This window comes from Thermobia domestica, chromosome 15 (assembly GCF_964235325.1).
Source record: "Thermobia domestica chromosome 15, izTheDome1.hap1.1, whole genome shotgun sequence".
NCBI classification, from domain to species: Eukaryota; Metazoa; Arthropoda; class Insecta; order Zygentoma; family Lepismatidae; genus Thermobia; species Thermobia domestica.
The window spans coordinates 5,117,694-5,144,798 of NC_137468.1; the positions used below are offsets into that span (position 1 = coordinate 5,117,694).

Below are 27,105 nucleotides of genomic sequence, written 5' to 3' on the forward strand. Positions count from 1 at the left end.
AACGAGTGTCTACATTTTTTAGAAGTGGTTGGTGTTTCAGAATTTTACTTGTAAATAATTATCAGTTTAAAGAAGAAATCATAGCATGTAATCTATGTAAAAGAACTTGAGAAACAGAGCAATTAAGAAATTATGGTATTTAGTTCATGAAGAAGAGGATCATGTTAAATCAAATACTGATATTAGGCACAAGAATCGTCTAGTAATCTTCAACATCCTCCAACAGAAACCAGTAGCCAAGTTGTCGAAATTGTACTACACAACCATGAGCCCAAAACTGGACTTTTCTTTTAAAGGACAATTCTGCCCTGTTTGTATTATGCTTGGGACAACGGAAGACTTCCTAAAAAAGGGACAATTCCGTTAAAATGGGACGTCTAGTCACCCTAAATCATATGTTCTTTACGAACCTATTACAAGCCGAGATTTCTAAGAAGCCTTTTATTGCCAAATGTTACTATTTTCGACGTTTTCTTTGTGCTTTTAAATCATGCATTACTAGAATTTGTTTGATTCTTTTCTGAGAATACTGACTAAAATATATATACAATTACAGACGTTGCAGTGTTTTCACACTTACTTATACATGTGTCTACCCAAGGAGACCAGAAATTGTCTGCTATACTTATCCTTATTATTCATATTTTTATTCTAACTATTATAAGAAAAATGAAATGAAATCCTTAAGTTTTACGTCCCACGATTATGCCGGCTAGGCTAAAGGAGACAGTGATGATGAGAAATAAAGGAAATGGTGGAATGAAGAAAGTGGGAGGAAACGGGAGAATCCCGAGAAGACCCACGCACACTGTGTTTGTCCACCATAAAGTCGCTTGGCGCGAGCTGGGATCGAACCAAGGACCCCATGCACCAGAAGTGAATGCTCTACCGCTAACCCACTGCGGCCCTTACTATTACAGAGTATCCACAAAATTTGACGAAAAAAATCCCTGACTTTCCATGACTAAAGTTCCAGATTTCCCTGACCACGGAATAATTTAAGAATGGAGAAAAAAAGAAAGAAACTCCAGCCTCACAAAGGAGAACAATATGTAACACATACCTTTGCAGATGCAGTTGTTAAATGTAAGCCATTTAACAACTTGTTTTCATATTTTCTAGCATAGTTTTCTTCTCATTGATCTGAATATCTCTTGTTGTCTCAGCAGTTTAATTTTCTTCTATTCTTCCTCCAGTTCCTTTAGTCGTTGTTGAATCTTCCATTTCTCTCTCCAGCATTCATTTCTCTTTCCTTTTCCAAATACACCTGACATTGTCTTCTTCAACTTCTCACTGAATTTATCACACCTCTGATAATTGTTAATCCTGCCGATCCACCCATTCTCATCACAGAATCATATATGATCCGTTGAGTCGCCAGAGATTCTTCTTGTAAGTTCTCCCAATGCGGTTTTTATTTATTGAAAAAACACTTTCAACAAATGCGTTTCCATGGAAAAAGATAAAACATAGCTTCACAAAGTCAACCAACATTTCCATAAGTCAACGAAGTCCTTCGAGTAAGTAAAAAATCATCAAGTCCAATACTATCTCTGTTCTTGGCTATGAAATCACTGGAGTGTTCCTTAAATCCTTCAGTCTGAGCTTTCACTGTGAGCTAGAGTTACTTTTTTTTTTTTTTTTTTTCCAGCCACTTGTCCAGATATCCTCTTTGCACAATACAATTCTTCTAGAATTCTTCTGCTCTTTTGAGGCCCAGGCTAGGCTGTTACAAAATGACTTTAGGATCAAAGCATCATAATCTTGAAGCAAGATGCAATTTCGAAGAGCTTCTCTCTTTCAATTTTCTATCATACAAGAAATTTCCGAAATTTACTTTTCAATTGCAACTTGTCCTTTTCACAACAACGGGTTTCCTTTAACAGGGTGTCTACTAAAATTCCAAAATGAAATTCCGTGACTTTTTCGTGACCTTTTCTTTACCAAATCATAAAATTTCATAACACTCTCAAGAGCGAATTAGGCCGGATTTTCATTCATGCGATAGAATCGTGGTTTGCTTGCGATTTGATAGCGTCTAAAGTCGACCATAGACATTTCTGATGGTGAATTTTGACATTTTATAGAACAAAATTTTCAAATCTGTATTTACATTTGTACAGATAAAAAAAATTGTGACCCAAAATCTAAATTTCATGACTTTTTCTTGACTTTTATGACCGTTTTCTGATTTCGTGACTTTCGTGACCGATAGACACCCTGTTTAATAACTTCCTGGCTCTATACCCAATGTCTACCTGCTGGACTGGAATTAGCTTACTGATACCTGTAAGGTCTGAAGTCAACAGTTTATAAGGAGTACTTGCTTCAGTGAGCTTTTGTTGCTTAACAAACCTCATCATAAGATTTCTCATAACTTCTTCAAGTGCTGTGAGTAGGAAAGGCACTACATGTTTCTGACTTTGGACTCTCTTCAAAAAGAGTTCAATTTCTGCAATCACGCCTCTAAGTCTAATCTTACTTACTAACCTTACTAATCTTACTTTACTTAAAGAGGATCCTTTACCGCTTCCAAGATATACCGATAACTCGTATTACTTAGTACACTTAGAAAATTAGTTTCAACAATTATTTCAGAGAACATTGTCTCCCTCAATATCATCATTGGGAAAACCACTTTTTGCATCCAGTAACCCAGTAACTGCAAAGAAATTAACACTTACTATTTCATAAATTCAATAATTGAACAATGGACCTAAATCGATTTTCCCTGATTAATCTGCCATTTCTCTGACTTTCCCTGATACGTTTTTATTTCCCTGACATTCACTCACTTTCCTGAATGTGGACACCCTGTATTAGAAACAAGAGTTGAACCAATCCAGTATAAGACGCCCAAAGTTCTAAAATCTAACTTTTGTTTCTAATATTCATCTTCATTTATTATTATTATTATTATTATTATTATTATTATTATTATTATTATTATTATTATTATTATTCCTTAAAGTGATATTTCGGAATAAAAGAAAGAAAAATCTTTCGCTCTTGCCTGTATAGACAACATAGAATTTTGTATACATTATTGGCGTCTTGGTTTTAGCACCCATATTTCTAGTATGCTGAGTTTACTTCTTTGCTCTTGTATAGTTAGAAAAAATATACTACTGAAGAATAATACGGACACTTGCTTTATTTTTGACTAGCAAATGCCCTCACGTGTTACTGCGAGCAAACATTCTGCGTTTTTCCTTCAGCACTTTTCATATAAGAATTCGTCTGAACTCTAACTCAAAATCTCGCACGAAATTCGAGCACCTCATAGGGTCAACCATCTCACCCCTTTTTCTCTTCTCTTCTAAGTCGAACATCTAAAAACGATGAAATACATGTTTAATAATTTTAAACAAGCAGAATACCCGTTTTTCACGGGAATACGTTTCATTTTGGACATAAAGAGGTGAATTTAGATTTAAACGGTATCGGAAGTGTTACTGTTCATCTCGGCGACTCCGAAAACTATGGATACGACACTAATATCGGCTATTTTCGATCATTTTTATATATCTTCCTACTCCCCCAGGTTGCGGGGCAGAATTTGGATTTAAAGGTTATCGGAAGTTTCATTGTTCACCTCAGCGACTCCGAAAACTATGGATTAAACATTAATATCGGTGATTTTCGATAATTTTTATATCTCTCCTTCCTCCCCCTCCCTTAAGTTGCACCGTCAAAGTAAAATGATAAAAAACATTCCAGGTCTGAACTTCATCTATGTTGAAAATTTGATCGAGATCGGTCGGGTGGCTCAAAAGGTATGAAGTTGAAACATAGTCACTTTCATTTATATACAGTATATATACAATGAAAAGTTCGAATACCAAATTTCAAGTCGCTAATCTCAAGCGATTCCTTGATATGGATATCGTATTATAATAATTCCAACCCTCACCACCTTCCCACCTGTTTTCTTTCCTTCTAGGACAAATTTAAAAAAAAAGAAAAAAAAATACTGAAACATCTGTTTAATTAATGGAAAGTCGAAAAACCAAATTTTGTGTTTCTAACCTTAAGGAATTTCGAGATATCGACATCTTATTTAATAATCGAAAGCCCCATTTCCTGCTTTGAAATTCGAATTTTTAAAATCCTTCCTTAGTGGTACCTTACATCATAAATCCTACGTACTGTCCTAACTTCAAGTTTCCTGCTTAAGCAGCTTAAGTGTTCAAGTCATGTGACTATGTATTTTTTTTTTTTTTTTCTGAAATACTTACATCAACAATCCTTTCACTGGCCACCCCTCGTACACGAGCATAAAACGTCAAGTGTTCACGGGCTGTGAGCAGAGGATCCAAGGCATCGAACTGTGGACAATAGCCAATGCTTTTTCTCGCTTCGTGAAGAGCAGAGGTTAAGCTGTGGCCCATCACAAATGCATCTCCTGCAGTAGGTGCTGTGTCTCCTGTCAGCATCTGGAATACAAAAAAATACGCTCTGCATTACTATTAGTGTCTAACAGAAAAAAAAAATACTAAAGATAAGACACATGCCAACAGACAGGTCCAATCGAGGGTTAAAAAATAAATTTCCAGGCATCGGAGCGACTAATGGCATTGAAAATAGCTACTTTGTACACCAAATGAAGCACGAAAAGAGACTTCGTAGACTAAATAAAGCAAAAAAAGAGACTTTGTAGACCAACCCGCCTCTGATAAGGAACTTCACAAATCAACTTTCAGTCATAAGTTAGAAAATGTAACATTTTTTATAGTGATTTATCCCTACCAAGATGCCGGTTATCTATTTTCCACGCTTCGCAAATGATCAAAGACATATTTAATTTTCGAACATATATAAAGAAAGCTGAGGGACAACTCAGCTGTAAAGTCTTCAATAGAACAAAGCTTTTATTTCTGGTCCTGGATGGGAATTGGCTTTTTTCAAAGATACAATCATATTATTATGATTTGACATCTCAGGAACATTATATATAATATATATAACAAAACCATTGCACTTCGATAAATTTTACTACTTCTCTGACTGCGCATTAGTGATTTACCCTTACCAAGACGCCGGTTAACTTCAGAAATAAAAAATATATTTATCTACCTTCCAATGTTCACAAATTATTGAAGGCATTAATTTTTGAACATTCTGTATAAAGACAACTCAGCTGTAAAGATTTCCAACAGAACAATGTTTTTATTTCTGGTTCTGGATGGAGATTGGCTTTTTTTCAAAAGACATAATAACATCATTATGATTTGACATCTCAGGAGCATTATACATAATATATTTAAAAAACCTTTGTACTTGGATAAATTTCAGTTCTCTCTGATTGTGCATTAAAAAACGATGTAATTAGAGCAGTTTTCTTCTTTTCAACACTTTTCTGAAGAGCTTAAACGTCCTTGCGCTCTTTGCGTTCCTCTTCTTTCAATGACATGACACCTTCCAACATCCCTTGAGAGATTTGTGCCTCCTTCAGGTCCCCTTTTTTAAGAGCCTTTCGAAGTCTATCTGTGGCTTCACCAAGCAGAGAATTTGCAGATTCTTTGATCTCACTATACTTCCTCTTCCTTTCACTAAGCTGGCTTTCAATTTCTTCTATGTTCTTTTCAGCACTTCTTGCATTTTCCAATTTTTGTTCTGCTTTTCTCAACTTCTCTTCCTCTTCTCTAAGTGTAGCACTTCTTTCCTGGGCTAGTCGCTGTTCCTCCAGAAACTGTTGATAACGCTTATAAACATTTTGACCCAAGACAATCATCTTTTTAGAAATTGGAACTAGATGAGGCTTGTTGCTGTAAAACTTCAAGGCATCTTTCACAATCAAAATACTGTTTAAGGTTCTGCAAGACATCTGAGTCTTTTCCTCTGTTAGAGCATTTTTTGATACGGGTTGACTCTGCATGAACACTTATATAGTCGTTAAGCCGTAACATTATTTTCAAGTCGGAATGTTAAACCAAAAAAAGTCTACTGTAGTGAAATCAACGTTTAGAAACTGGATTTGAGAAGTATAAATCCATACTTAAAATTATTTTACTTTTCCAGGTTTCTAAAGGTTGACTGGACTATGATCAAATTCTATAACTTTTGAGTTAGATGAATTCCCTCACTCTCCCTGTTTACCAGGTCGATGGAAACCCTGTTGAATAAAGAGGTGGTAACCTGTTGCAAATTCCCTTGTAGTTAACAAAAAAGTAGCACAAGCACAGAAGGGCCTCCCTGGCAACCTCCCTCTAGAGACAGAAATCCCTCCAACCTCATCCACAAACACACAACACACTGACTATATTTATTACCTTGTATTTATGTCATTTTCTATTCATTATTATTATTATTTTCTTTTATTTAACAATGCGTTACTCGCGCACGATCTCACGGTCCGGGCGTAGGTTTTTTTTGTTTGTACATCGATATAAGTTGGCAATACGTGTGGCCAGTCCGTATAGATGCCGTTTCTACACTTCCCAGCCCAGAGCAGCGAAGAAAAACCTTCATCGTGAACTACAAATGTGGGTTCGAAAAGCTGCTGGAGTTCCAGATCATCAGCAACCTGCAACTGTCGAATGTAATGCTGGAATATTCGTTTCGTTCGTGGAATCAGAATAGAAAAAACAGTTTTTAGAAGTGTCGGATGCAAGAGATACATCTGTGGAGAGCATACTGGCCCAAAAGCAATGGTTTACTATAAGTTATTTCCAGTAAAAAGGTTTTTTTGTAGTTAGATATTTAGTTACAAGTTTTTAGTAGACATTTTTAAGTATACCTATTACTGTAGGCATGTAATTACGTAAAACATATAATTACCACTATAATACTTGCTATTTTATGTAATATTGAAGTTTACCATAAATTTCAACGTTTGTTTTTCATTATAACCGAATTTTAGCAATAAAAAGTAAACACGGTCTGTAATCCGTGCGCGGGCATTAATTCAACTTTTCTATCGCGGGAAACCAGCTTCGTTACCCGCGCTAATTAATGACATTTTCTAGTACATTGGCCACAATCCAAACAATATGACTAAGTAAGAATAAAAAAAAAAAAAAAAAAAAACAGACTTAGTAGACTAATGTTTCAAAAATAGAAACTGATTGAGACTTTGGCCAAAAGAAAAAAAAACTTTTAGATGAAAAAGAGACTCGCTCCGATGCCTGAATTTCTGGTTTTTCAGCATCTGTGGTCATGTTAGTCCGTCAAGTGTGAAGGATGACGTCCTTCGGCGATCACACTATCCGGGAAGGAAGGAAGCTGCTTGGGACCTGTATGGTAGGCATCATCCAGCATTTGCCTGGTGTAAATAAGGAAAACATCACTCAGGATTGCTGGCCTGAAAAAGATTTTACACTTTTTCGACCAAGTGTCCCCACCGGGAACGGAATTCGAGACCACTCACACCAAAGACGAAAACGTTAGCGACTACGTTATGCGAGGCATGGTCGAGTGTACATCCACGTACGTAGTTTTTGACAAAATAGATCAAAACGATTTAGGTCTCAGGCCGCTTTCTTCCTTCCTTAATCCTTTCTTCCTTCCTTCTCCTCGGATAATGTGATCGCCGAGGGACGTCATCCCTCATATGTGTCGGGCTAAATAGCCATAGATGCCGAAAGAGCAGAAATATAATTCCTAGTCCTAATCCTTTCTTCCTTCCCTTTCATCTGGCCATAATGCCGAAAGCCCGGAAATCTAATTCCTAATCCTAATCCATTTTTCCTTCCCTTTCCTCGGAAAGTGTGCTCGCTGAGGGACATCATCCCTCATACATGACGGGTTAAATGGCCATAGATGCCGAAAGCTCAGAAATCTAATTTCTAATCCTAATCCTTTCTTCCTTCCCTTTCCTCGGATAGTGTGATCGCCGAGAGACGTCATCTCTCATACGTGACGGGCTAAATGGCCATAGATACCGAAAGCCCAGAAATCTAATTCCTAATCCTAATCCTTTCTTCCTTCCTTTTCCATGGATAGTGTGATCGCCGAGGGACGTCATCCCTCATACGTGACGGGCTAAATGGCCATAGATGCCGAAAGTCCAGAAATCTAATTCCTAACCTTAATCCTTTCTTCCTTCCCTTTCCTCTGGCAATAGATGCCGAGAGCCCAGGTATCGAATTCCTAATCCTAATCCTTTCTTCCTTCCCTTTCCTCGGATAGTGTGATCGCCGAGAGACGTCATCCCTCATACGTGACGGGCTAAATGGCCATAGATGCCGAAAGTCCAGAAATCTAATTCCTAACCGTAATCCTTTCTTCCTTCCCTTTCCTCTGGTCATAGATGCCGAGAGCCCAGGTATCGAATTCCTAATCCTAATCCTTTCTTCCTTCCCTTTCCTCGGATAGTGTGATCGCCGAGAGACGTCATCCCTCATACGTGACGGGCTAAATGGCCATAGATGCCGAAAGTCCAGAAATCTAATTCCTAACCGTAATCCTTTCTTCCTTCCCTTTCCTCTGGTCATAGATGCCGAGAGCCCAGGTATCGAATTCCTAATCCTAATCCTTTCTTCCTTCCCTTTCCTCGGATAGTGTGATCGCCGAGGGACGTCGTCCCTCATACGTGACGGGCTAACATGGCAATAGATGCCAAAAGCTCAGAAATCTAATTCCTAATCCTAATCCTTTCTTCCTTTCCGTTCATCGGATAGTGTGAACTGTAGGAGAAAAGTACAAAATACCATAAAATTAATTCACTTAGCCGTCTATAGCTCTTCCAAGATGACTTGACATTAACACATTGAAATAACTGTAATATATAAAATGACGCGGGCATGATATTGGTATCTATTTAAAACAAATTATCTACGAATTAATCATATTTTTAGCTAATGTCTTTCGTATTGGACAACGTAATAGTTTATTACGGTATGTTTAACTTTAGTTTCTAACTCCTCCAGCGATCAAATCTAATGAAATTGATGGTTTAATATCCCATGATTATGTACCCAGGCTAAAGGAAACAGTAATGATCATAATAAATGAAATGGTGGAATGAAAAAAAAAGAGGTAGAAAGGTACGCTCACTGTATTTGTCCATCACAAAACACACTTGGTACGAAATTAGATAGAACCCAGGACCTCACACACCGGAGGAGAGCGCTCCACTAATCCCCCTGCCAGAGATCAAACACTCATGATTGGATTATACCGCATATTTCAAATTAAAATGTCCTTGTTCTATTGACATGTCACTGTTTCAAGGCAAGATATTTTCGAACGCAAAATTTAATAAGTGTATAATTCTGCTGGAGCAGGTAGAAGGCAGAGCAATTACACACGGGAATAGCTTTCTCCCACTACCATTTTTATTACAAAATTTCCTGACATAAAATACAATCATACAATTCCACTAAATAAGTGCAAAGTTCACTGATAATTAAGATAAGTAGGTGCCCCAAGACTAGAAAGCCAAGGGAAGGACTTTTCAGAAAGCTACGCTGCAAGCTGGGTGAGGAGGAGGGGGGTTTGGATTCTCAATGTTCACTGCAAGCAGAGAGAGAGGTTGGAATTACGCAGAGCTCCACGGTAAGCTAGGCGGGTACCGAGACCTACAAAACTCCAATGCAAGCTGGGTGGTTTTATGCTAAGGAATCTCTCAAAGCTCCACTTAAGCTAAAAGAGGTGTTAAGTTCCCAACAGAGCTTCACTGCAAGCTAAGTGGGGAGGAGGCTTCAGGGCTTCACTGCAAACTAGGAGGCTTGGGCTAAGTTAAGGTTCTCTCGAAGCTCCATTGCAAGCTAGGAGACAGGAGTTAACCAGCCGAAGACCTGTTGTGATTCTCTGAATTTTATAGCTGTCCCTGTGTAGCGGTGGCGCTGATTCCTGTTGTCTGCTTCTCATAGTGACTTGTAGTAAATGAACGTGGCATTGTTTATAAATAATAGCACATATTAATGTTTACAAATAGAACCATGTGCGGGATGTTAAATAGTTATATAGCTTTTTTTTTTTTAACTCAAGACTCATGTATTTGTTTCTGTATCTTACCTTAAAGACAGTTGTCTTTCCAGCACCATTTAGTCCTAGTAACCCAAAACAGTTTCCTTTCTTCACGCCCAAATATAACTGATTAACTGCCGGTACTTTTCGCCTAAAATATACCTGTGCAACAAACAAATAAATGAAAACGTCATTCATTAAATAATACAACTAGCCATTATGCAGTGACACTTTAAATGACCCAAATAAACAGAACTCAAAAGCAAACCGATCAGTTCCTTCAACTGATACATACTGTGACCAATCCTAAAGAAATATCAAAAATTTAGATTGATTTTATAAATTCTAGTAGAATATATTATATATATATATATATATATATATATATATATATATATATATATATATATATATATATATATATATATATATATATATATATATATATATATATATATATCAAAATTATGTTAGACATATGACATCTCATAACCTGGAGTTAACGTAATTGAAATTAGGGCGTAAGAGATATTGGAATTCCACAACGTTAGCACCTACCATCTCTTAACAGTTAGGTCATATTTTCTTACGCTAACACAATTTATGAAATACATACCAACATAGCTTTTTTGTAATTTTCGATGAGTCGGGTAAATGTCGTCACTCTTCGTAACTGTGAACGTGTTACGTCAAATTTAACCGAAGACATAAAAAGAGAATGGTCTGGTTATTGGAGATGAAACAGCACAGACAGAATCAAACTGGATAGTTTCGTAGTTATACGATCCCGAAAACGTAAATAAGTGATCTTTAAAAGTTCATAGCTCCACTACTATGTGACCTATCGTAGCTGGGTCAAGAAAAATGAAATGAAATCTTTGAGTTTTACGTCCCACGGTTATGCCGGTTAGGCTAAAGGAGACGGTGATTATGAGAAATGAGTGAAATGGTGGAATGAAGAAAGTGGGAAGAAACGGGAGAACCCCAAGAAAACCCACGAGTACGGTGCTTGTCAACCACAAAGTCCACACGGCGCGAGTTGGGATCGAACCAGGGACCCCAAGCAGCGGAGATGAACGGTCTACCACTGAGCCACCGCGCCCCCCCTGTAGCTGGGTCACGACATCACTGAAGAACTAGAACGTGAACTATCCAAATATCCATATTTAAGAATGCTCCAGTACTTGCACACCAATTTTTAGAGAGGTAGGTGGAGAGTGATCAAGTACTCCCAAACAGCCTCTCTAAAAATGATTGTGCAAGTACCGGAGATTCTGAAAGTTGGATATTTGGATAGTTCACATACTAGTTTCTCAGCGATGTCTTGACCCGATTGCGATCGTTCTAAACTAGTGGAACCATGGACCTTTAAAGATAATTTTTTCACGTCTTCGGTACCCTGTAACTAAGAAACTATGCACTTCCGACTAGAGGCCCATATGAATTGTTTTTCTATTTTGAAAAAGAATTTGATCCCAAAATATTGACACATTTATGTAACTCTCTCTCATATATATTGTGAAACTTTTGTCCCATATAGGTATAGATAGAGCGTTAATAAAAGGAGTGTCCAGAATCGATCCCCCACTACCAATTTTATTATAAAATTCCTCTATAAAAGTATTTTCACAAAATACTGTACAAATTAATCTATCTAATATCAAAGGTTAGTTATAGGTGGTCTTTGACCGTAAGGTCCGATGTCGTCTTCTGCTCCGTGGGAGGGGCTAGAAGCCATCGTCTGCAAGTTATTGTAGATCCATCTGGTGTGAAATCCTCTTGCCGAGCCACGTGGTGGTGTTTGTAAACATTGACATGTGGAATTGTTTGTTTACATCACATGGGATATTACAATATAAACAAACTAGAGAATGAACAGCATAGAATCGTTTTTACACCAATCTTCAAGATGAACTATTCTCTCCTTTTTTTAGGTTTTGCAATATTAGATCTTATCAATACCAACTCATTTCGTCCCTAGTAAGGGACTTATCTCTCGTTTTAACGGACTAAATCAGGCCCTAGCTGTCCAATATCGCTGATTATCTATAATCTGAATGGATAATATCCACAATTACATTACGAAGGGAAGAAGACATCATCCAACCAGACAGTGTAACATACAGGTACATTTTATATATACACTATAATACAGTAAGCTCAACATTTTTAGTTTAAAATCAAGACTTCCAAACTGAATCGATTGCTCCAGATTCTGTTCGTTGTTTTCAAAGTGTGTTCAGTGCCGCGCCGTGGAAAACGCAAAACGATGTGGGCTAAGACTAGATACCTGATAAAGTTGCACTTTAACTATGAATTCTTCTGTTATTCCGCACGCGCTCCTCTCGGAACACACTTTTTCTTCAGCCCCCACCAAACTTTTATCTCACGGTTCCACTAGATCGATGAGGACAATATGGTTATCCTTCTCGTATTCTCTGTACTTTTCTATTAGCATCCTAAGTGTAAATATTCCATACATTGTTGACCGTCCAGGCATGAAATCAAGTTGGTTTCTACTTCTTCTCTTAATCCTGCTTCTATCACCCTCTACCAGAGCTTCATTGCATGGCTCATGAATTTTATTGCCCTAGAATTGTCACATTCTTGCACATCTTTTTTTTTAAAAGATCTACCTCGTAATTTCGAATGATGAAGGACCTGTCCATCGAAAACGTTATTTAATTCTTTCTTTTCTGATTAGTTTTCTTCCGCTAACAAAATGCTTTTAATTTTTCTATCACGTAAGTGTAGAATTAATTGAATCATTTTCTTTTCAGTTGCTTACAATTCATTTATAATAATAATAATAATAATAATAATAATAATAATAATAATAATAATAATAATAATAATAATAATAATAATAATAATAATAATAATAATTATTATTATTATTATGATTATTATTATTATTATTATTATTATTATTATTATTATTACTAAAATAATAGTATTATATTAATTAAATAAAATATAATATAAAATAAATAAATAAGTAAATATATAAAATAAATTAGTTTTAAAATCTTAATTGAACCTTGTTTAAGACATTTTGCGTGGCTATAAATATTGCATTCCTATCTTCACTGCAAAATTAGGTTCGATTCGCTGTGGGAATATAAATCGAACATAGGCCACGCCAGATAGCATACATTTTTAACGACCCGTCAAAAATTAAGAGAACATAACTTCGACATTTTAATGCATCCAACGTATAGTCCGGACTTGGCACCGTCAGACTATCAATTGTTTCTGTATCTGCAGAATTATCTAAATAGTGTTAATGTGTTATAGTAACGGAAAACCATGTATCACTTTTTTTTTTTTTTTTTTTTTTAATCAGAGACCATCAACAGAAGTTTTATAACGACGATATTATGATGTCGGAAAAATGACAAAAGGTCATCGAACAAATTTCAGCCTATCTGGTTTCATAATGATATTTTCAAATCACAATAAATGTACTTTCAATTTTGACCTTCAAAGACTCAATACTTTTTAGACAACCTCATATAAATATACAAGCTAAGTACAAGGAAAGTTTAATATCACTAGAAAATTACTGCAATATATTCTTAAATGCGATTTAGTATAATTTACTTTTGTTTCTGATCACTTTCTGACAAGATTTTGTCTAGTTTGTATTCAAAATACAATTCTATTAACAGAAATAGATTATCAATAAAGGTTTATGTACACTCATGTCCAAAATTATTATTGCATGTCTATAAATATGTTGTTATAGGAATATAATTTGATAACGAATTCGTCCGGTATTTCTTATAATGTTAGTATGTGTATAATCGGCAAAGACATGGATGTGGCAAATTTCATGTCAAAAGAGCAGTAAATGAGAACAATAAAACGAAAACAAAACTTTATTGTCTATTTAGCAATATTTTGTTGTACTCATTCTAATTTTCTTATTTATAATTATTTTCCTATGAAATTTACCACAAATATATATTTCCCGATTATACCCATAGTATCAGTATTAAAAGTATCCTGCAAAATCATTATCAAATTATATTCTTACAACAAGACAGTTATAGATATACGACAATCATTTTGGACATGAGTGTACATACACAGAATCAACCAAGTTGACATTATATTTCAAGATCTCCGAGATAGTTCGAGCCCTACGCACCTTGGTCAAGTTTCTCAAGACTAGAACATCATCTGGATCTGTTTCCTGCTGAATTCGTCTTTTCTCATTGATAACATCATCGTCGTCAAGGTATGGCTCAGGAAACTTACGCTTTGGAAGAAAATGAAGTAACATCATAAGGATCTTGTTAGCTTGATTTTTTTTCAACAGAAATCAACTAAAGTTTTAATTAGATCTAATGCCGTTTAGCACTAAACTAGCAAGAAGTCCTACTAGGTGCCGAATTTTCATGAGATAATTTAATTGCTACTCAACAACACAAATATCATTTTCCATAAAAATACATTATTACTGGATATTTTGTACATTTAGCAGATGTCAAAATCAAGCTAATCAAAGCCAATCAAAGTTATATACATATATTTCGGTGTATTTTTTTTTAAAATATGGAATATGGTATCGGATTTTTATCATCCCACGAATACAAATGGATTAGTACATTTTATTTGAATTTAGGTTTAAATTAAAGAAGAAACACTTACCTACATAAGAAAGTTGAAACTCTTATGAAAGACGCCCACAGAAAGTGGGTAAAATATAAGATGAATTATGATTGGTTAAGTGAGTAAATATTTTTATAAAGCGCTACTTTACATCCATAAAAAACTTAAAAAGAAGATATACGAGTGTGTTCAAAAGGTATCGAACCTTAGGTTGGTAAAAATACATTTATTGAATTGGAAATTTGAAACACTAATCCAATTTAAAGTATTATCTTGATAATATACACACTTCTCCCAGCGCTCGCGACATTGTTGGAGAACAGATTTTGGAATGGTGAGCAACCGTACCGTCGCATTCCACATGATGTTTTCTCTTGACTCACATCGGGTCTCTTTTAATGGCATTTTCAACTTGGGAAATAACCAAAAGTTACACGGAGCCATATCGAGTGAGTAGGGAACCTCACGACACACAGGAAGTTGTGAAAGTCTGTGTTTGGTGATGAAAGTCAGAATCAAATTTCGCGGACAATCTCATCATGCCTAAATTTCTCGTTCAACATTGAATGTACCGATCCGCTTGGATATCGCCAAGCTTTTAGCAACATTTGAAACAATATCGCTGCTCAAGTTTTTCTGACATTTTATAATAAAATAAATAAATAAAAAAAAAAACTGAAATCCGACGATCGCTCACTACACGTCTTCACTCGTTGACGCTTTCTGCGGGGAGGGGGGTGAATTCACGACTACGCATGAGTGTCCCCTCTACATCTACACTGCAGAAAGTCTCCTGCACTTCATTGGTTTACGCTGGAAAAAATAAGGTTCGATACTTCTTGAACACACCTTGCAAGCATATAATAGTAAATGGTATAAAATTTATGTACCTTTTAGTAGATTATTCAAAGTCACAAATATGTATTGAATTATAGTACCGAAGCTGTTTAATAAACTAGCAACCTTCATAAAGCAACTACTGTTAGGCTAGTTTTAGACGGAAGCATTTCTCGTAGCAAATGTGCTGCCAAAAATCTCGTATAATATTCTATGGCATCAAAACTATATATGGTGCTCTTACACGGTAGCATTTTGATAAGCATCTTGTCGTGACGCAGCAAACAAATCACTGGAAAAGAGCGCAATTATGGCTCCGAAACTAAAGCGTGAGGCAGCTAAAGCTATAGTGATTGTAACAACAGTTCTCGTTGGTTATATTAAGAAAACGAAAACCACAAAGTATGTGGGCAAAGAGCATCCCTACTCAAACTCATTTTTCTTTACTACAATTCAATTTCCCACACTAAACAAAGAGCATGGATATTTTGCACAAAATCTTTCGCTTCCTTTTAACACGCCACGGCGCTGCAATCAGACCAGAAATGCTAGGGTAAATGCTACGAAATGGAGCAGGTTCTATCGACAAGAAATGCCATAGGATATGCCATGGCATGGGAAATGCTATAGCATTTGTTACTTTATACGGTAGAATATCGATGATACGATTTTTGCTACGATAAATGCTTCCGTCTAAAACTAGCGTAAAACATTTATAAAAAGAAGCTGTGTAACTGGAAAAATGCGAACCCATTTCGTTCAACAGAATACACTGAATGCAAATAAACTATATCGCGATCTGCAGTATGTTAATTTTATTTTTAAAAAATTAAATGAAATCTTTAAGTTTTACGTCACACGGTTATGCCGGTTAGGCTACAGGAGACGGTGATGATGAGAAATGAATAAATGATGGAATGAAGAAAGTGGGAGGAAACGGGAGAACCCCGAGAAAACCCATGCACACGGTGTCTGTTTACCACAAAACTCACTTGACGCGAGCTGGTATCGAACCAAGGACCCCATGCACCAGAGGGAAACGCTCAACTACTGAGCCACTGCGGCTCTAATTTTATTCAAATTATTATTATGTTTACTACATTTTACTCATTATTACAGTCAGATTTATATGTCAGGTTTATAGTAACACGCAGAAAAGTATAGAAAGTAGATTTTTTCCTTTCCGACGGACTTGTAAGGATACGTTTGAGACGCATATGTTAGCGCATATAACTACATAGTTTGAGTGAATTTCGATATGCATGCATATTTGGCAAACTTTGCAGGATACTGCATATTTCCTAATTTTATTGTTGCATACTAGGATCATATATCACAAGGAAGTAAGTTATATTTAAAGTGAAGTGAATCACTTTGTAAACGCACATTTATTTATTTATTTATTTATTTATTTATTTATTTTAGGCGTTGAGTTTGTTGCTCACAATCCTAGGTAAATTCACTTTCGATTGCTTTTGCATTCGTTTTTCACATTCATCAGTGACTTCTGCTGATGTGGAAAGAAACTTTTACGATCTACAAAACGTTTCTCACTGATAAGGGTTACGGAAGAAAACTTAAGGAGGACATCCATAGTTCATTGCAACAGAAGTCATTAAGGCATTGAAAGAAACTGAAATTATATATATATATATATATATATATATATATATATATATATATATATATATATATATATATATATATATATATATATATATATATTCCAGTGCATATGTTAAAATTTTAATTCATATTTTTGATATTTTTGTGCATATTTGCATGCATATCTCATGGCTTGTTTGTGTATGGAAATCCGGGCTCTACTCATTATATTTACCATTACTTGAACTTGTATTTATTGTGAAATAAATTTAAGAGGAAAATATTTTGTCTAGTAATAGAGTGTAAGATAAAATATTACAGCTCTGACGAGCAAAATATGCAACTGCAATGTATTGGCAACTAACTTTTTAAATTATTACTATCATTTGTTTATTATTGTTTCTTTAATGTTCACTAAAACGTTACAAAATAATTTGGAAGTTATCCTCAGAAACGCCATTAGCTGCTCCGCCGCATTCAAAATGAAAATACAGTAGACTCACGAGTATCCGGCCTAGTTTTCTTTTATTGTAATTAAATGAGGAAGGCAAGGCGTTGCATTGGCAACATTGCCAAGGCATTGGAAGCGGGCGTCTGCTACGATCCTCCTACGTGTCCTGTGCAAAATACAAGTTGTGACAGGAAAAGAGCAGCGTTCTGCTCCTTGTTCATTGTTTCGCCAATGCGTAACGGACCTCAATACAGTAACCTTGTCACTGTTTCTGAATATAACTGTACAGTACGTACAGTACTGTATTCGTAAATTGTTCTTAGGGTATGCTTAATGTTTTTTTCAAGTGTATTACAGTGAAGATTTGAAAATAGGTGATAAACGAGGAAAAGCTGTAGTGACTAAGGAGGAGACTATTCATAGAACTCTGGCTTCTTTGTTATCCGGCCTCTGCCCTTCCGCCACATTGGACCGGATACATGGGAGTCTACTGTAGCTCTTTACGGAAAAAGGCTTCTGCAGTCCAGTCATCAACTTCTGATTATAAATGACTTTTTATTTCACTAAAAAGCAAAAGATGTAAGAAATGCAATGCATGTTTCCTACAATGTACTGACTTTAATGCATACCCGACGTCTACACCACAATTTCTCATGTACTTTATATTCAATGGCTAAACAGATGAGGAAAAACAGGACGCCAGTAATGAACATACAAAATATATTTTTACCAACGACGTCCCAGGCAAAGCAATTGTAAGTGCCAATAACACCTGAAAAGAAAAATAATTTATTTACAAAAAAAGAGAAAAAGAAAAACTATTCCTTTCAAAAATAAAATTTAAAATACAGGGTGTCCAGAAAATTCACGGGCATTGAAAAACAGTACTACTTTGAAATGCTTCGTATAAAGTAAGTTAAAAACTAACCTCTTCGGGCGTACAAACACGTATGAATACATTATTGCATGTTAATGTAGCGAAGATCATAAAATATCCCTGTATTAATGCAATTTGGTTTACAGGTCATACATTACTTATACAAAAGCATACATTTCTAGTGCACAGTAACTTTACAGACACCCTATATATATTGTACTAATAGGAGAGTCATTTAATTTATATAATTCAAATACATAATATTTAGGCTAAATATTTGATTTATAAAACATTTAGCTAGGTCACGTGTAACTGAACTCTGATTCTACCGAATATTCCTAGCTTTTTAGACCACAGTTTGCTATTTCTTTATTCGGGTGGCCTCAAGAGCACAACCATTAATTTTATGCATCCATTAGGAATTAATTTTGGAACAACCAAACTATTCAGCATTTTGGCTTCCATTTACGATTTTATGCATTGGAAGTCTATATTCTTCGATATTATGTCTACACTATCAACAATTATAAACACCCATAAATTTTTGATCATATTTTTCCACGGTCTTCAAAATCGTGGAAAACTGAATCAATAATGTTATTCTTTCTCTGAGTAATTATCTAATTCATACAAAATAATATTTAGTGAAGTACTTAATTCCATACATCCAAAATGTTGACTTGGGTCTCACATACTACACTTGGAAAGCTCAAGTGAAGTAATTACCTTACTTGATTTAGAAATATATTTTTATAAAATATGTAATATTCCGATTTTTCCATAGTTTAAGTGCAATTCCGGTTATTTCGATATAACCCGTATGACATTAAATGAAAGTCAGATTTCTTCTTGGGGACTAACCAAAATACAAGACGGAAGCTCCGATTACGATATGTTTCACCTACTCCATTAACGCTGTAAGTCACACCGGAAGTAGCAGAAGCCAACCATTTCCGGTTTCAACGCGTTAATCGCCATAGAGCAAAAATGGTATTGAGATAGCGAGATACGGGTTTTCGACAAGAATTCAGCGTTCGAAGAATGAGTTTTGCTTCGACTTTTATCCCTGAATACCACTCATTCTGGATTTGGAACTTCTTGTATACAATCAAAGATATATTCTGACCAAAGCATATAGTGCCTAATAAATAATAGCGTTAGAGTTTTGGCAAAGCATCGTTGCCTTCATCAAACACATTCTGATGAAGGCAAAGATACTTTGTCGAAACTGAAACGCTATTATTTATTAGCCAGTATATGCTTTGGTCAGAATTTGTCTTTTATCTATCTATTCAAAAGCAAAAGTATAGAAATCCATGATTTCCTGTTTCAACACTGATTTCCACAGCTTAAAAAAAAAAAAAAAAAAAAAAAAAAAAAAAGTAATAGATAGCGACAAGCAATTTTTGACATGGATTCAGTAACGCAAGAATATGTTTCCTCTCTGACTTTATTCCTCTAACGCAACCAGGGGTAGTAGAAACCAAGCTAACCACTACTTCCGGTTTCAGTATTAATTGCCATTGAGCAAGAATAGTAAGAGATTGAGAGTAGTGGCATTTTGATATAATTAGGCGTCCGAGAAAAAAAGTTCTATCTTTGATCTTATCCCTGTATTGTAACCAGAAGTTACAGATGTACAGGGTGGCGCGGAGCCGACTGACACGTTTAAAAGTTAAATATTGCACAGGTACGATAGCTTGGAGTGGATTACGGGTGAAAGATTGGAAGAGAACAGGATGCCATTTTACAGGAATACCGTAACAGTTACCATAGTCATCGCCTTAAACAGTATGTTTTCTATGTTCGTACTCACTACGAAACGAAGTCAGTTACTAAAAGTGCAGTGATTGCTCAGACATTTCATTGTTACCTGCCATTACGCTAAAGGTTCATTGTGACTCTTGCAGTGTTCTTATGAAATGGCTTCCTATCTACTTTCTATCCCTCATTCGCAACTCACTCCAAGCTATCGTGCATGCGCAATATTCAACTTTGAGGGCTCATAGTGGTCTGGTCTCTTGTAAATAGCTGAAAAGTGACCAAAAGCACACGAAAAAGTGACCAAAAAGTGGCCAAAATCTCATCATGCCCGTTTTTTCCTTTGTCAATTTCTCCATCACCTCTCTTTGTTTGTTGTTTAGTTTCATCTTTTCTTCTTTACTTCTTCTTTTTGAGCTTTCTTCTTTCTTAGGTTTTCTAAGTATGCTTTGTAGTTACGGTAAGCAGACTTAGCAGATGTAAGAAACTTCTGAGTAAGTGGAACCAGTTCTGGCCTATTTCCGAATTTCTTCATCCCAGACATTATATTTATCTTAGCACTGAGAGTTCTCAAAGTCATGAAATATTCAAATTCATCACCTACTCTTAAGAACATACAAGCATAACAGAAGACGAACATGATGAACCACACAAACACACACACACACAACGTTGTGCGGAGCGTTAACTATTAGGAGAGAAAACTAAAAGACTATTATGATAGAAGAAAGAATCGACACAGAAAGGTTCTCAACCCCACTCTGAGAGCTTAACCATCCACTGTATTTTAGAAAGAATAAAAGCTGAAGTGAGAATAAAACTGACATGTGGCAGCAAGTACTGAAGCTTTCAGAAGAGTATTGTGTAACAAGTTTCTGCCTTTTTCCATTTATTTTTATATTTTTCTTAAAAAAAAACTGCCAATGCACAAAACATAAATCACACGAAAAAGTCACTTTACCTCCCAAAAAAGTAACTTTTAGTGATCATTTTTTAAAAAAAGTAACTTTTAGTGACCAACTTGAAAAAAAGTAACTTTTAGTTAAAAAAGTGACTCGCTATGAGCCCTGAACTTTGAAATGTGTCAGTCGGCTCGGCGCCACCCTATACTACTTCCAGTTCTAGTAAGGATTCGCATAGTTTAAAAATTTACCGAAGTTTCACACTGTGGAACGAAAGTTTATGAAAAGTGAAGGAGGGTCTTTTATAAGAACTAATTATCCGCATTTACATTTAGACAAGGAATAATAACATATTGGCCATATAGTAACATTTAGACAACGGATATCATTTCTCAGAGATAAAACATGTTCTTGTGATACTGAATTCATAACAAAAACTGCTTGTTTCTATGTATTACAGTTTTTTCACTGTGGAAATCAGTGTGGAGACAGGAAATTGTAGATAATAGATGTTTTTACAAGATGTAGAAGGTGCGTTGATAATTTAGGTATTGGCAACTCTAATTTCGAATTATAAGACCGGACAGAGATAACTAAGAGTTGCAGGATGTTCCCTATGAGCGATCATTGTACTACATTTCAAGGAGTTTCTATACATAGGACTAGGTACGTTTTATCTGCACAAGTTGTACACTTCTAAATATTTTCCTTAAAAAAATCAGAAAACAAGAGTCTGAAACGTATTAGTGATTTTGAACAATGGTAAATACTGTTTCCTCTTATAGGTAAACATAAACAACCATCCAAGTCTAATAATTTGAACATAAATAACAATTTAATGTGCATTATAATGCGAGGTGTGATCAAAAAATACGGTGAATAATTTTATTAGAAACGAAGTAATAAGCTTACATGGAATTTGATTTAATCTTCTTCAATGTACTGTCCCTGGCTTGCAATGCCTTATCCCGACGTTGAATCCATGAATAGGCGTATTTCTAAAAGTTTTCTTTTGGAAGGGCGTTCAGTTGCTTTGTTGTGGTTTTCTCAGTGTCAGAAATGGTCATAAACGTTTTCTTTAAGCATGGTTATAATTTTTGGGAAGAGACAGAAGTTGCATGGTACGATATCTGGATCGTACAGCAAATGTAGACAGACAGGAATATTTTTTTTTTCGGTCAAAAACTCGCGGATCAAAAGCAAGATGTGGCACGGCGCGTTTCGTGGTGAGGAAAAAAAGCCATTTGCCCATTTAATCGACTGTTAATTTTTTTTTTTTTTTTTTCACGGGCTCATACGAAATATTTAGTTCTTCGGAAAGTTCCCGAATAGTCATTCGCCTGTTTGAACAAATCATTTGTGCCACTTTTTGCACGTTTTCATCTGTTTTCGCGTTGAAGGACGTCTCGATCGTTGCTCGTCTTCAACCGATTTCTTTCCGCTTTTGAATCGTTCATACCACTTGTAAACAGTCTTCAATGCCACCGCTTCATCGCCATACACTAATTTTGACATTCCGTGAACTTCTTTGTCATTTGTATGCAGCTTAGAACAAAACTTAAGGTTGGCGCGTAACAGATACTCTTATCAGGTCCTCACTCTTCTGCCTCTGGGAGCCAACTAACATGTCGCAACTCGTTCAAACTCGACACTGACTGTACCAAAGGCTTAGGCTACCGGGCTTACTAGTTGAAATGGATACAACATTGATAGATGGCACTGTAATACTACATTCACCTTACTTTTTGATCACACCTTCAACATACATCTACCTTTTATTATCTGCTCAGAGCATAACACATACGAACTGATTGTATTCCTTGAAAAATTTATTCAAGCTAATGACATTTTAAGCATTTACGCGGAAACAACACTATTCTAATTTTTGAATCAAATTTACGTTTGCACCCAACCTACCTCCAAATGCCATAGATTCCATTATAAAAAACTTGGTCGCCAAAATCATTAGACCATACCCAAGACAGAAGTGGGGGAAAATTGTAAACACTTCTCTAATAATAGAGGCAATGTAATTCAATTCCTAAAATAAGAAAAAAAAGTCTTTAATTTTTAAAATTATTCCTTAAACATTTCGAAAAACTATAACAAGTTTGGTTATCGAAGCTATTGTAACGACATGAATTATATTTAAACTAATTACTGAGATTAACATGTAAATTTCAAAAAAAGAAAAACTATTAGAATACGACTATCACAAGCATCAAAAAACCATTTTAATTTTGTATCTCTGTAAAAAAAAAAAAAAAAAAAAAAAAAATCACAAAGTATGTAAATACCAATTTTGACATACTGACCTCTTGCCATACTCTTCTTTTCGTGAATTGTTCACACTAACCTCTGTCCTCGTTTATTTTATTATTATGCTCTTGTTGTCACGTTATGAAAGTTTGATCCTAATTTTTCCATTTGTCTTCTTTTTGTTGCAGATAGATCATGACAGCTCCATTAGAAGTTTGCACCAAAGAGGAACAACGAGTAGTGATCCGGTTTTTGTGTTTGGAAGGTGTATCAAGAACCATGACTAATTTCCAGACGATGCACCACTTCATCAATAGTCACTCGTCTATCTAACACAACCATGTCACGTGCACGCTCAATGTTATCATCATTTGTGGCCTGGTCGTCTGCCTCCTTCCTCGTGCGTAACACTTGTGCGGCCATTCTTGAATTGTTCAATCCATTCGTAGACACTCCGTTTCCGTATTGTGCTGAAAATCTTTGATGGATTGTGGCCCTTGATACACCTTCTAACCACAAAAACCGGATCACTGCTCGTTCTTCATGAAATGAAATCTTTAAGTTTTACGTCCCACGGTTATGCCGGTTAGGCTAAAGGAGACGGTGATGATGAGAGATGAGTGAAATGGTGGAATGAAGAAAGTGGGAGGAAACGGGAGAACCCCGAGAAAACCCACGAGCACGGTGTTTGTCCACCACAAAGTTCACTTGAAGGAGGCTGGGATCGAACCCGGGACCTCAAGCACTGGCCGTTGTTCATCTTTCGTGCAAACTTCTAATGAGGCGGCCATGATCTATCTGCAACAAAAGGAAGACGAATGGAGGGATTAGGGACGAACTTTCATAGCATAACAACAACAGCAATACAATAAAATAAACAAGGGCAGAGGTCAATATCAGCAATGCAAGAAGAGTTACGTCAAAATTGCAGATAATTTTTGACTTACCCTCATACAAAGCATTTTAAAATGTATTATGCAGTAACTGGTTACATTGAACAATACATTTCTTTAACAAAATCGTTTGTCGTTAATTTACGTACGAAACAAGCTCATAATGAATAATTTTCAAAAAATAATTACAACATTAACACAAGTTTTGTTATAAAGAAAACCCTTTCAAAATCGCCAAATGTTTCGATCTTCTGTTGTTATTCTTTCAAAGAAATGAAGTTTAGTTTTGAAACAACATAAAACAGCAAGAAAAATAGTATACCTGCATATTTACCAAAATTTAATTATAAAAGTATTGTGATTTCAGTCGAAAACAAATGACAGCCAGCAGTTGTATGAAAAGACATTAATTAAGAACTTAAAGGAAAGATTTCTTTACAATTTTGCATCTTTTGTACACTAAGAAATTAATATATATTTAGTTTCATTTAATCTCTTATTTGTAAGTTCATTCTTTCTTCTATTTTGATCTAAGTACTAACCGATCTAACGATTCAATCAACGTGGATCGAAGATTTATGTGTTATTTTACTCCAAATGCAAGTTATTGGTTTCACTGAGCTTTCCGTAAGTACCCCTGGTTAAATTTACATCAATCTATTTATTACTGATGAAACTGACAGTTACGAGGAGGAGATCCAAAAGAAACCGGATTCAAAGAGCGCCACTGTTCCTAGGCATAATAGAGAGTTTTCCCGCTAGGTGGATCTAGTAGATACCTTCCCAAATCAGTTGGCTAAGCGGCGTCTGCGTAGGAGGTTAACATTTGATCGTATTATTGTTTTTCTCAACTGTTCTCGTTTGCCGCCTGCAAAATCGTTACGGCAGATTCAAAAGAACAAAGAGTGTTTGAAATTATGCTGCCTACTTGGAAAAACGAAAACTTACCAAATGCTTTAACAGTACACCTTTCAAGAAGGATACTATGAACCGCATACAATTTTTTGAGTGGTTTAGATCCTTTAAATGTAGTGAGATGACTCTTGAAGATCATAAGATCATGCACGTCATTTCGAAGCGACGAAAACATCGAAACATCTGCCAAAAAATCAACGAGGATCATCGTTTCATGATCAACTATATTTCAAAATAGACAGGAGTGAGTTGGAGCTCGTGCCAACGTGAGGTTTTGCAAATAAGACGTGTTGCCGTTAGTCTGCTTCTCGCCTGCTCACACAAGATCAAAATCATTCGCTTGAATTTGAACCAGGGCTTGAAAAATCTGATTGAAAGTGATCCAAACATTTTGACCAACACAATGACAGTTTCCGAGAATTAAATAAAATCTAAAAGGAAAGTGTTTTTATGGTGTAGACTGTAAAAAGAATATCGCAGAACGCACTGAACGATATCAAAGTTGAAGAGTTCCAGAGGTGCTTGAAACAGTGAGAAAGAAGACTGGAGAAATGAATCGCATTTAATAGAGAGTAAGTACTTTTAAGGAGACTGAAAATTTTTTGTAGAAAACGTAATAAATTATTATTATTATTATTAGAACGAAAGTTCGGTTTCTTTTGGGTTTTTCCTCGTAAATTTCACATGAAATACTGAAATATTCTATACATTTCTGCAACACTCCGATTCATTATATTGGAATTTGACGTGGAGATTATTAGACATAAATTTGTTCCACTAAATGATTTTGAAACTGTTTGATGCCTTCACAGTTCTTACCTCATCATCCAGCTCTTCCAGAATGAAGGTAGACAGTGTGCTCACTATTCCAACGATGATGTTTGCACAAGCCAAAAACACAAACGCTGTACTTGGCACAGAAAACACGAAACTTGCTGGATACATCAAAGGAATAGAAGACCACCTGGAAATTATATATATAAATTTAAAAAATATATATATAATAAATGAAGACAGGGTTTCATTTTATTAGAAATATTTTTGTAGGATGGACGTCTCAAGTCGTCGAACTTCGTTCTATAAGAATATTTGTGGTACAATAAAACTACCATAGTAACTTGATAAGTAAAGGATGTAAATGAGGTTGGAAGAACCAGTTGCTTTATATACAGTATACCTAGACTTACCATAAATACTGCCTCAAAGTTTTAAATACATTGACACAAAATGGTTAGAGATATTTTAATATCCTAATAACATGAGTTACATGGACGCCTTATGAACCAAAACCACAAATAGTTATTCAAATATGGACGACTATCAGCATGCACACAGTTCATAAGTCTTTGTGGCCACTCATCAATTGCATTACGCAGCCCATCAACTGGAAAATCTGCAGCTGTCTTCTGAACAGACCGCTTTAAACTTTCAAATTGGAGTGTTTCTTCTTGCAAGTCATCTCCTGAAGCTTGGACCACAATTTGGAGTCCAAAGGACTTATGTCTGGACTTGCAAAGGCAAATCTCAAGCAGAAATGAAGTCCGGTACATTTGCCTCCAGCCACTGCTGGGATGTCCGTGATCTGTGTGCTGCAACTGAATCTTGCTGGAAGCTCCAGTTCTGTCCATGGAAAAGGGTGTTGGTGAGATTCTTGACTAGTCTCCCAAGCCAGTCTCCTGGTCAGTTTGGCTGACGTCTTAACCCCATTTTCACAGAAATGGAGATCCGTTGTACCTTCAAAGCTCACAACCCACCACACAATGACTGAGGAAGGATACTACCCCTCTGAATCCTTGGAGCCTTTTCACCAGCTTCTCTAGAGAATTTTGTATATATCCGGTCATTTTGGGCATTGAAAGTCTCCTCAACACTGAAAATCTTTTCATCAGTGAAAAGGATTCGGCAGTAGTCATCTGCTGCATAACGCTTAAGTAAGCGCTTTGCTTGTAGGAGACTGGCGCTTGAGTCCATTTTTAGGAGATGCCCTTTGAGTTGCTTGTAAGCATGGAGTCCTAGTTCACTGCTTAACGTGCGAGACAGACATTTTCGATATCTTTAACTCACGAGCCATAACTA

General features: G+C 35.9%; 1 protein-coding gene across 1 annotated transcript in view; it reads right to left on the reverse strand.

Moving 5' to 3' along the window:
* The window catches only part of LOC145672047 (phospholipid-transporting ATPase ABCA1-like), a 242,611-nt gene that overhangs the window by 21,758 nt on the left and 193,748 nt on the right, over nt 1-27,105 (reverse strand). Inside the window, exons 35-40 of the mRNA XM_081741259.1 lie at nt 25,849-25,993; nt 22,880-23,003; nt 18,052-18,194; nt 14,066-14,176; nt 9,961-10,074; nt 4,239-4,436 (exon numbers count right to left, since the gene is read on the reverse strand). Coding sequence (XP_081597385.1) covers nt 4,239-4,436; nt 9,961-10,074; nt 14,066-14,176; nt 18,052-18,194; nt 22,880-23,003; nt 25,849-25,993 — 835 coding nt within the window. The remainder of the gene's footprint in view (nt 1-4,238; nt 4,437-9,960; nt 10,075-14,065; nt 14,177-18,051; nt 18,195-22,879; nt 23,004-25,848; nt 25,994-27,105) is intronic.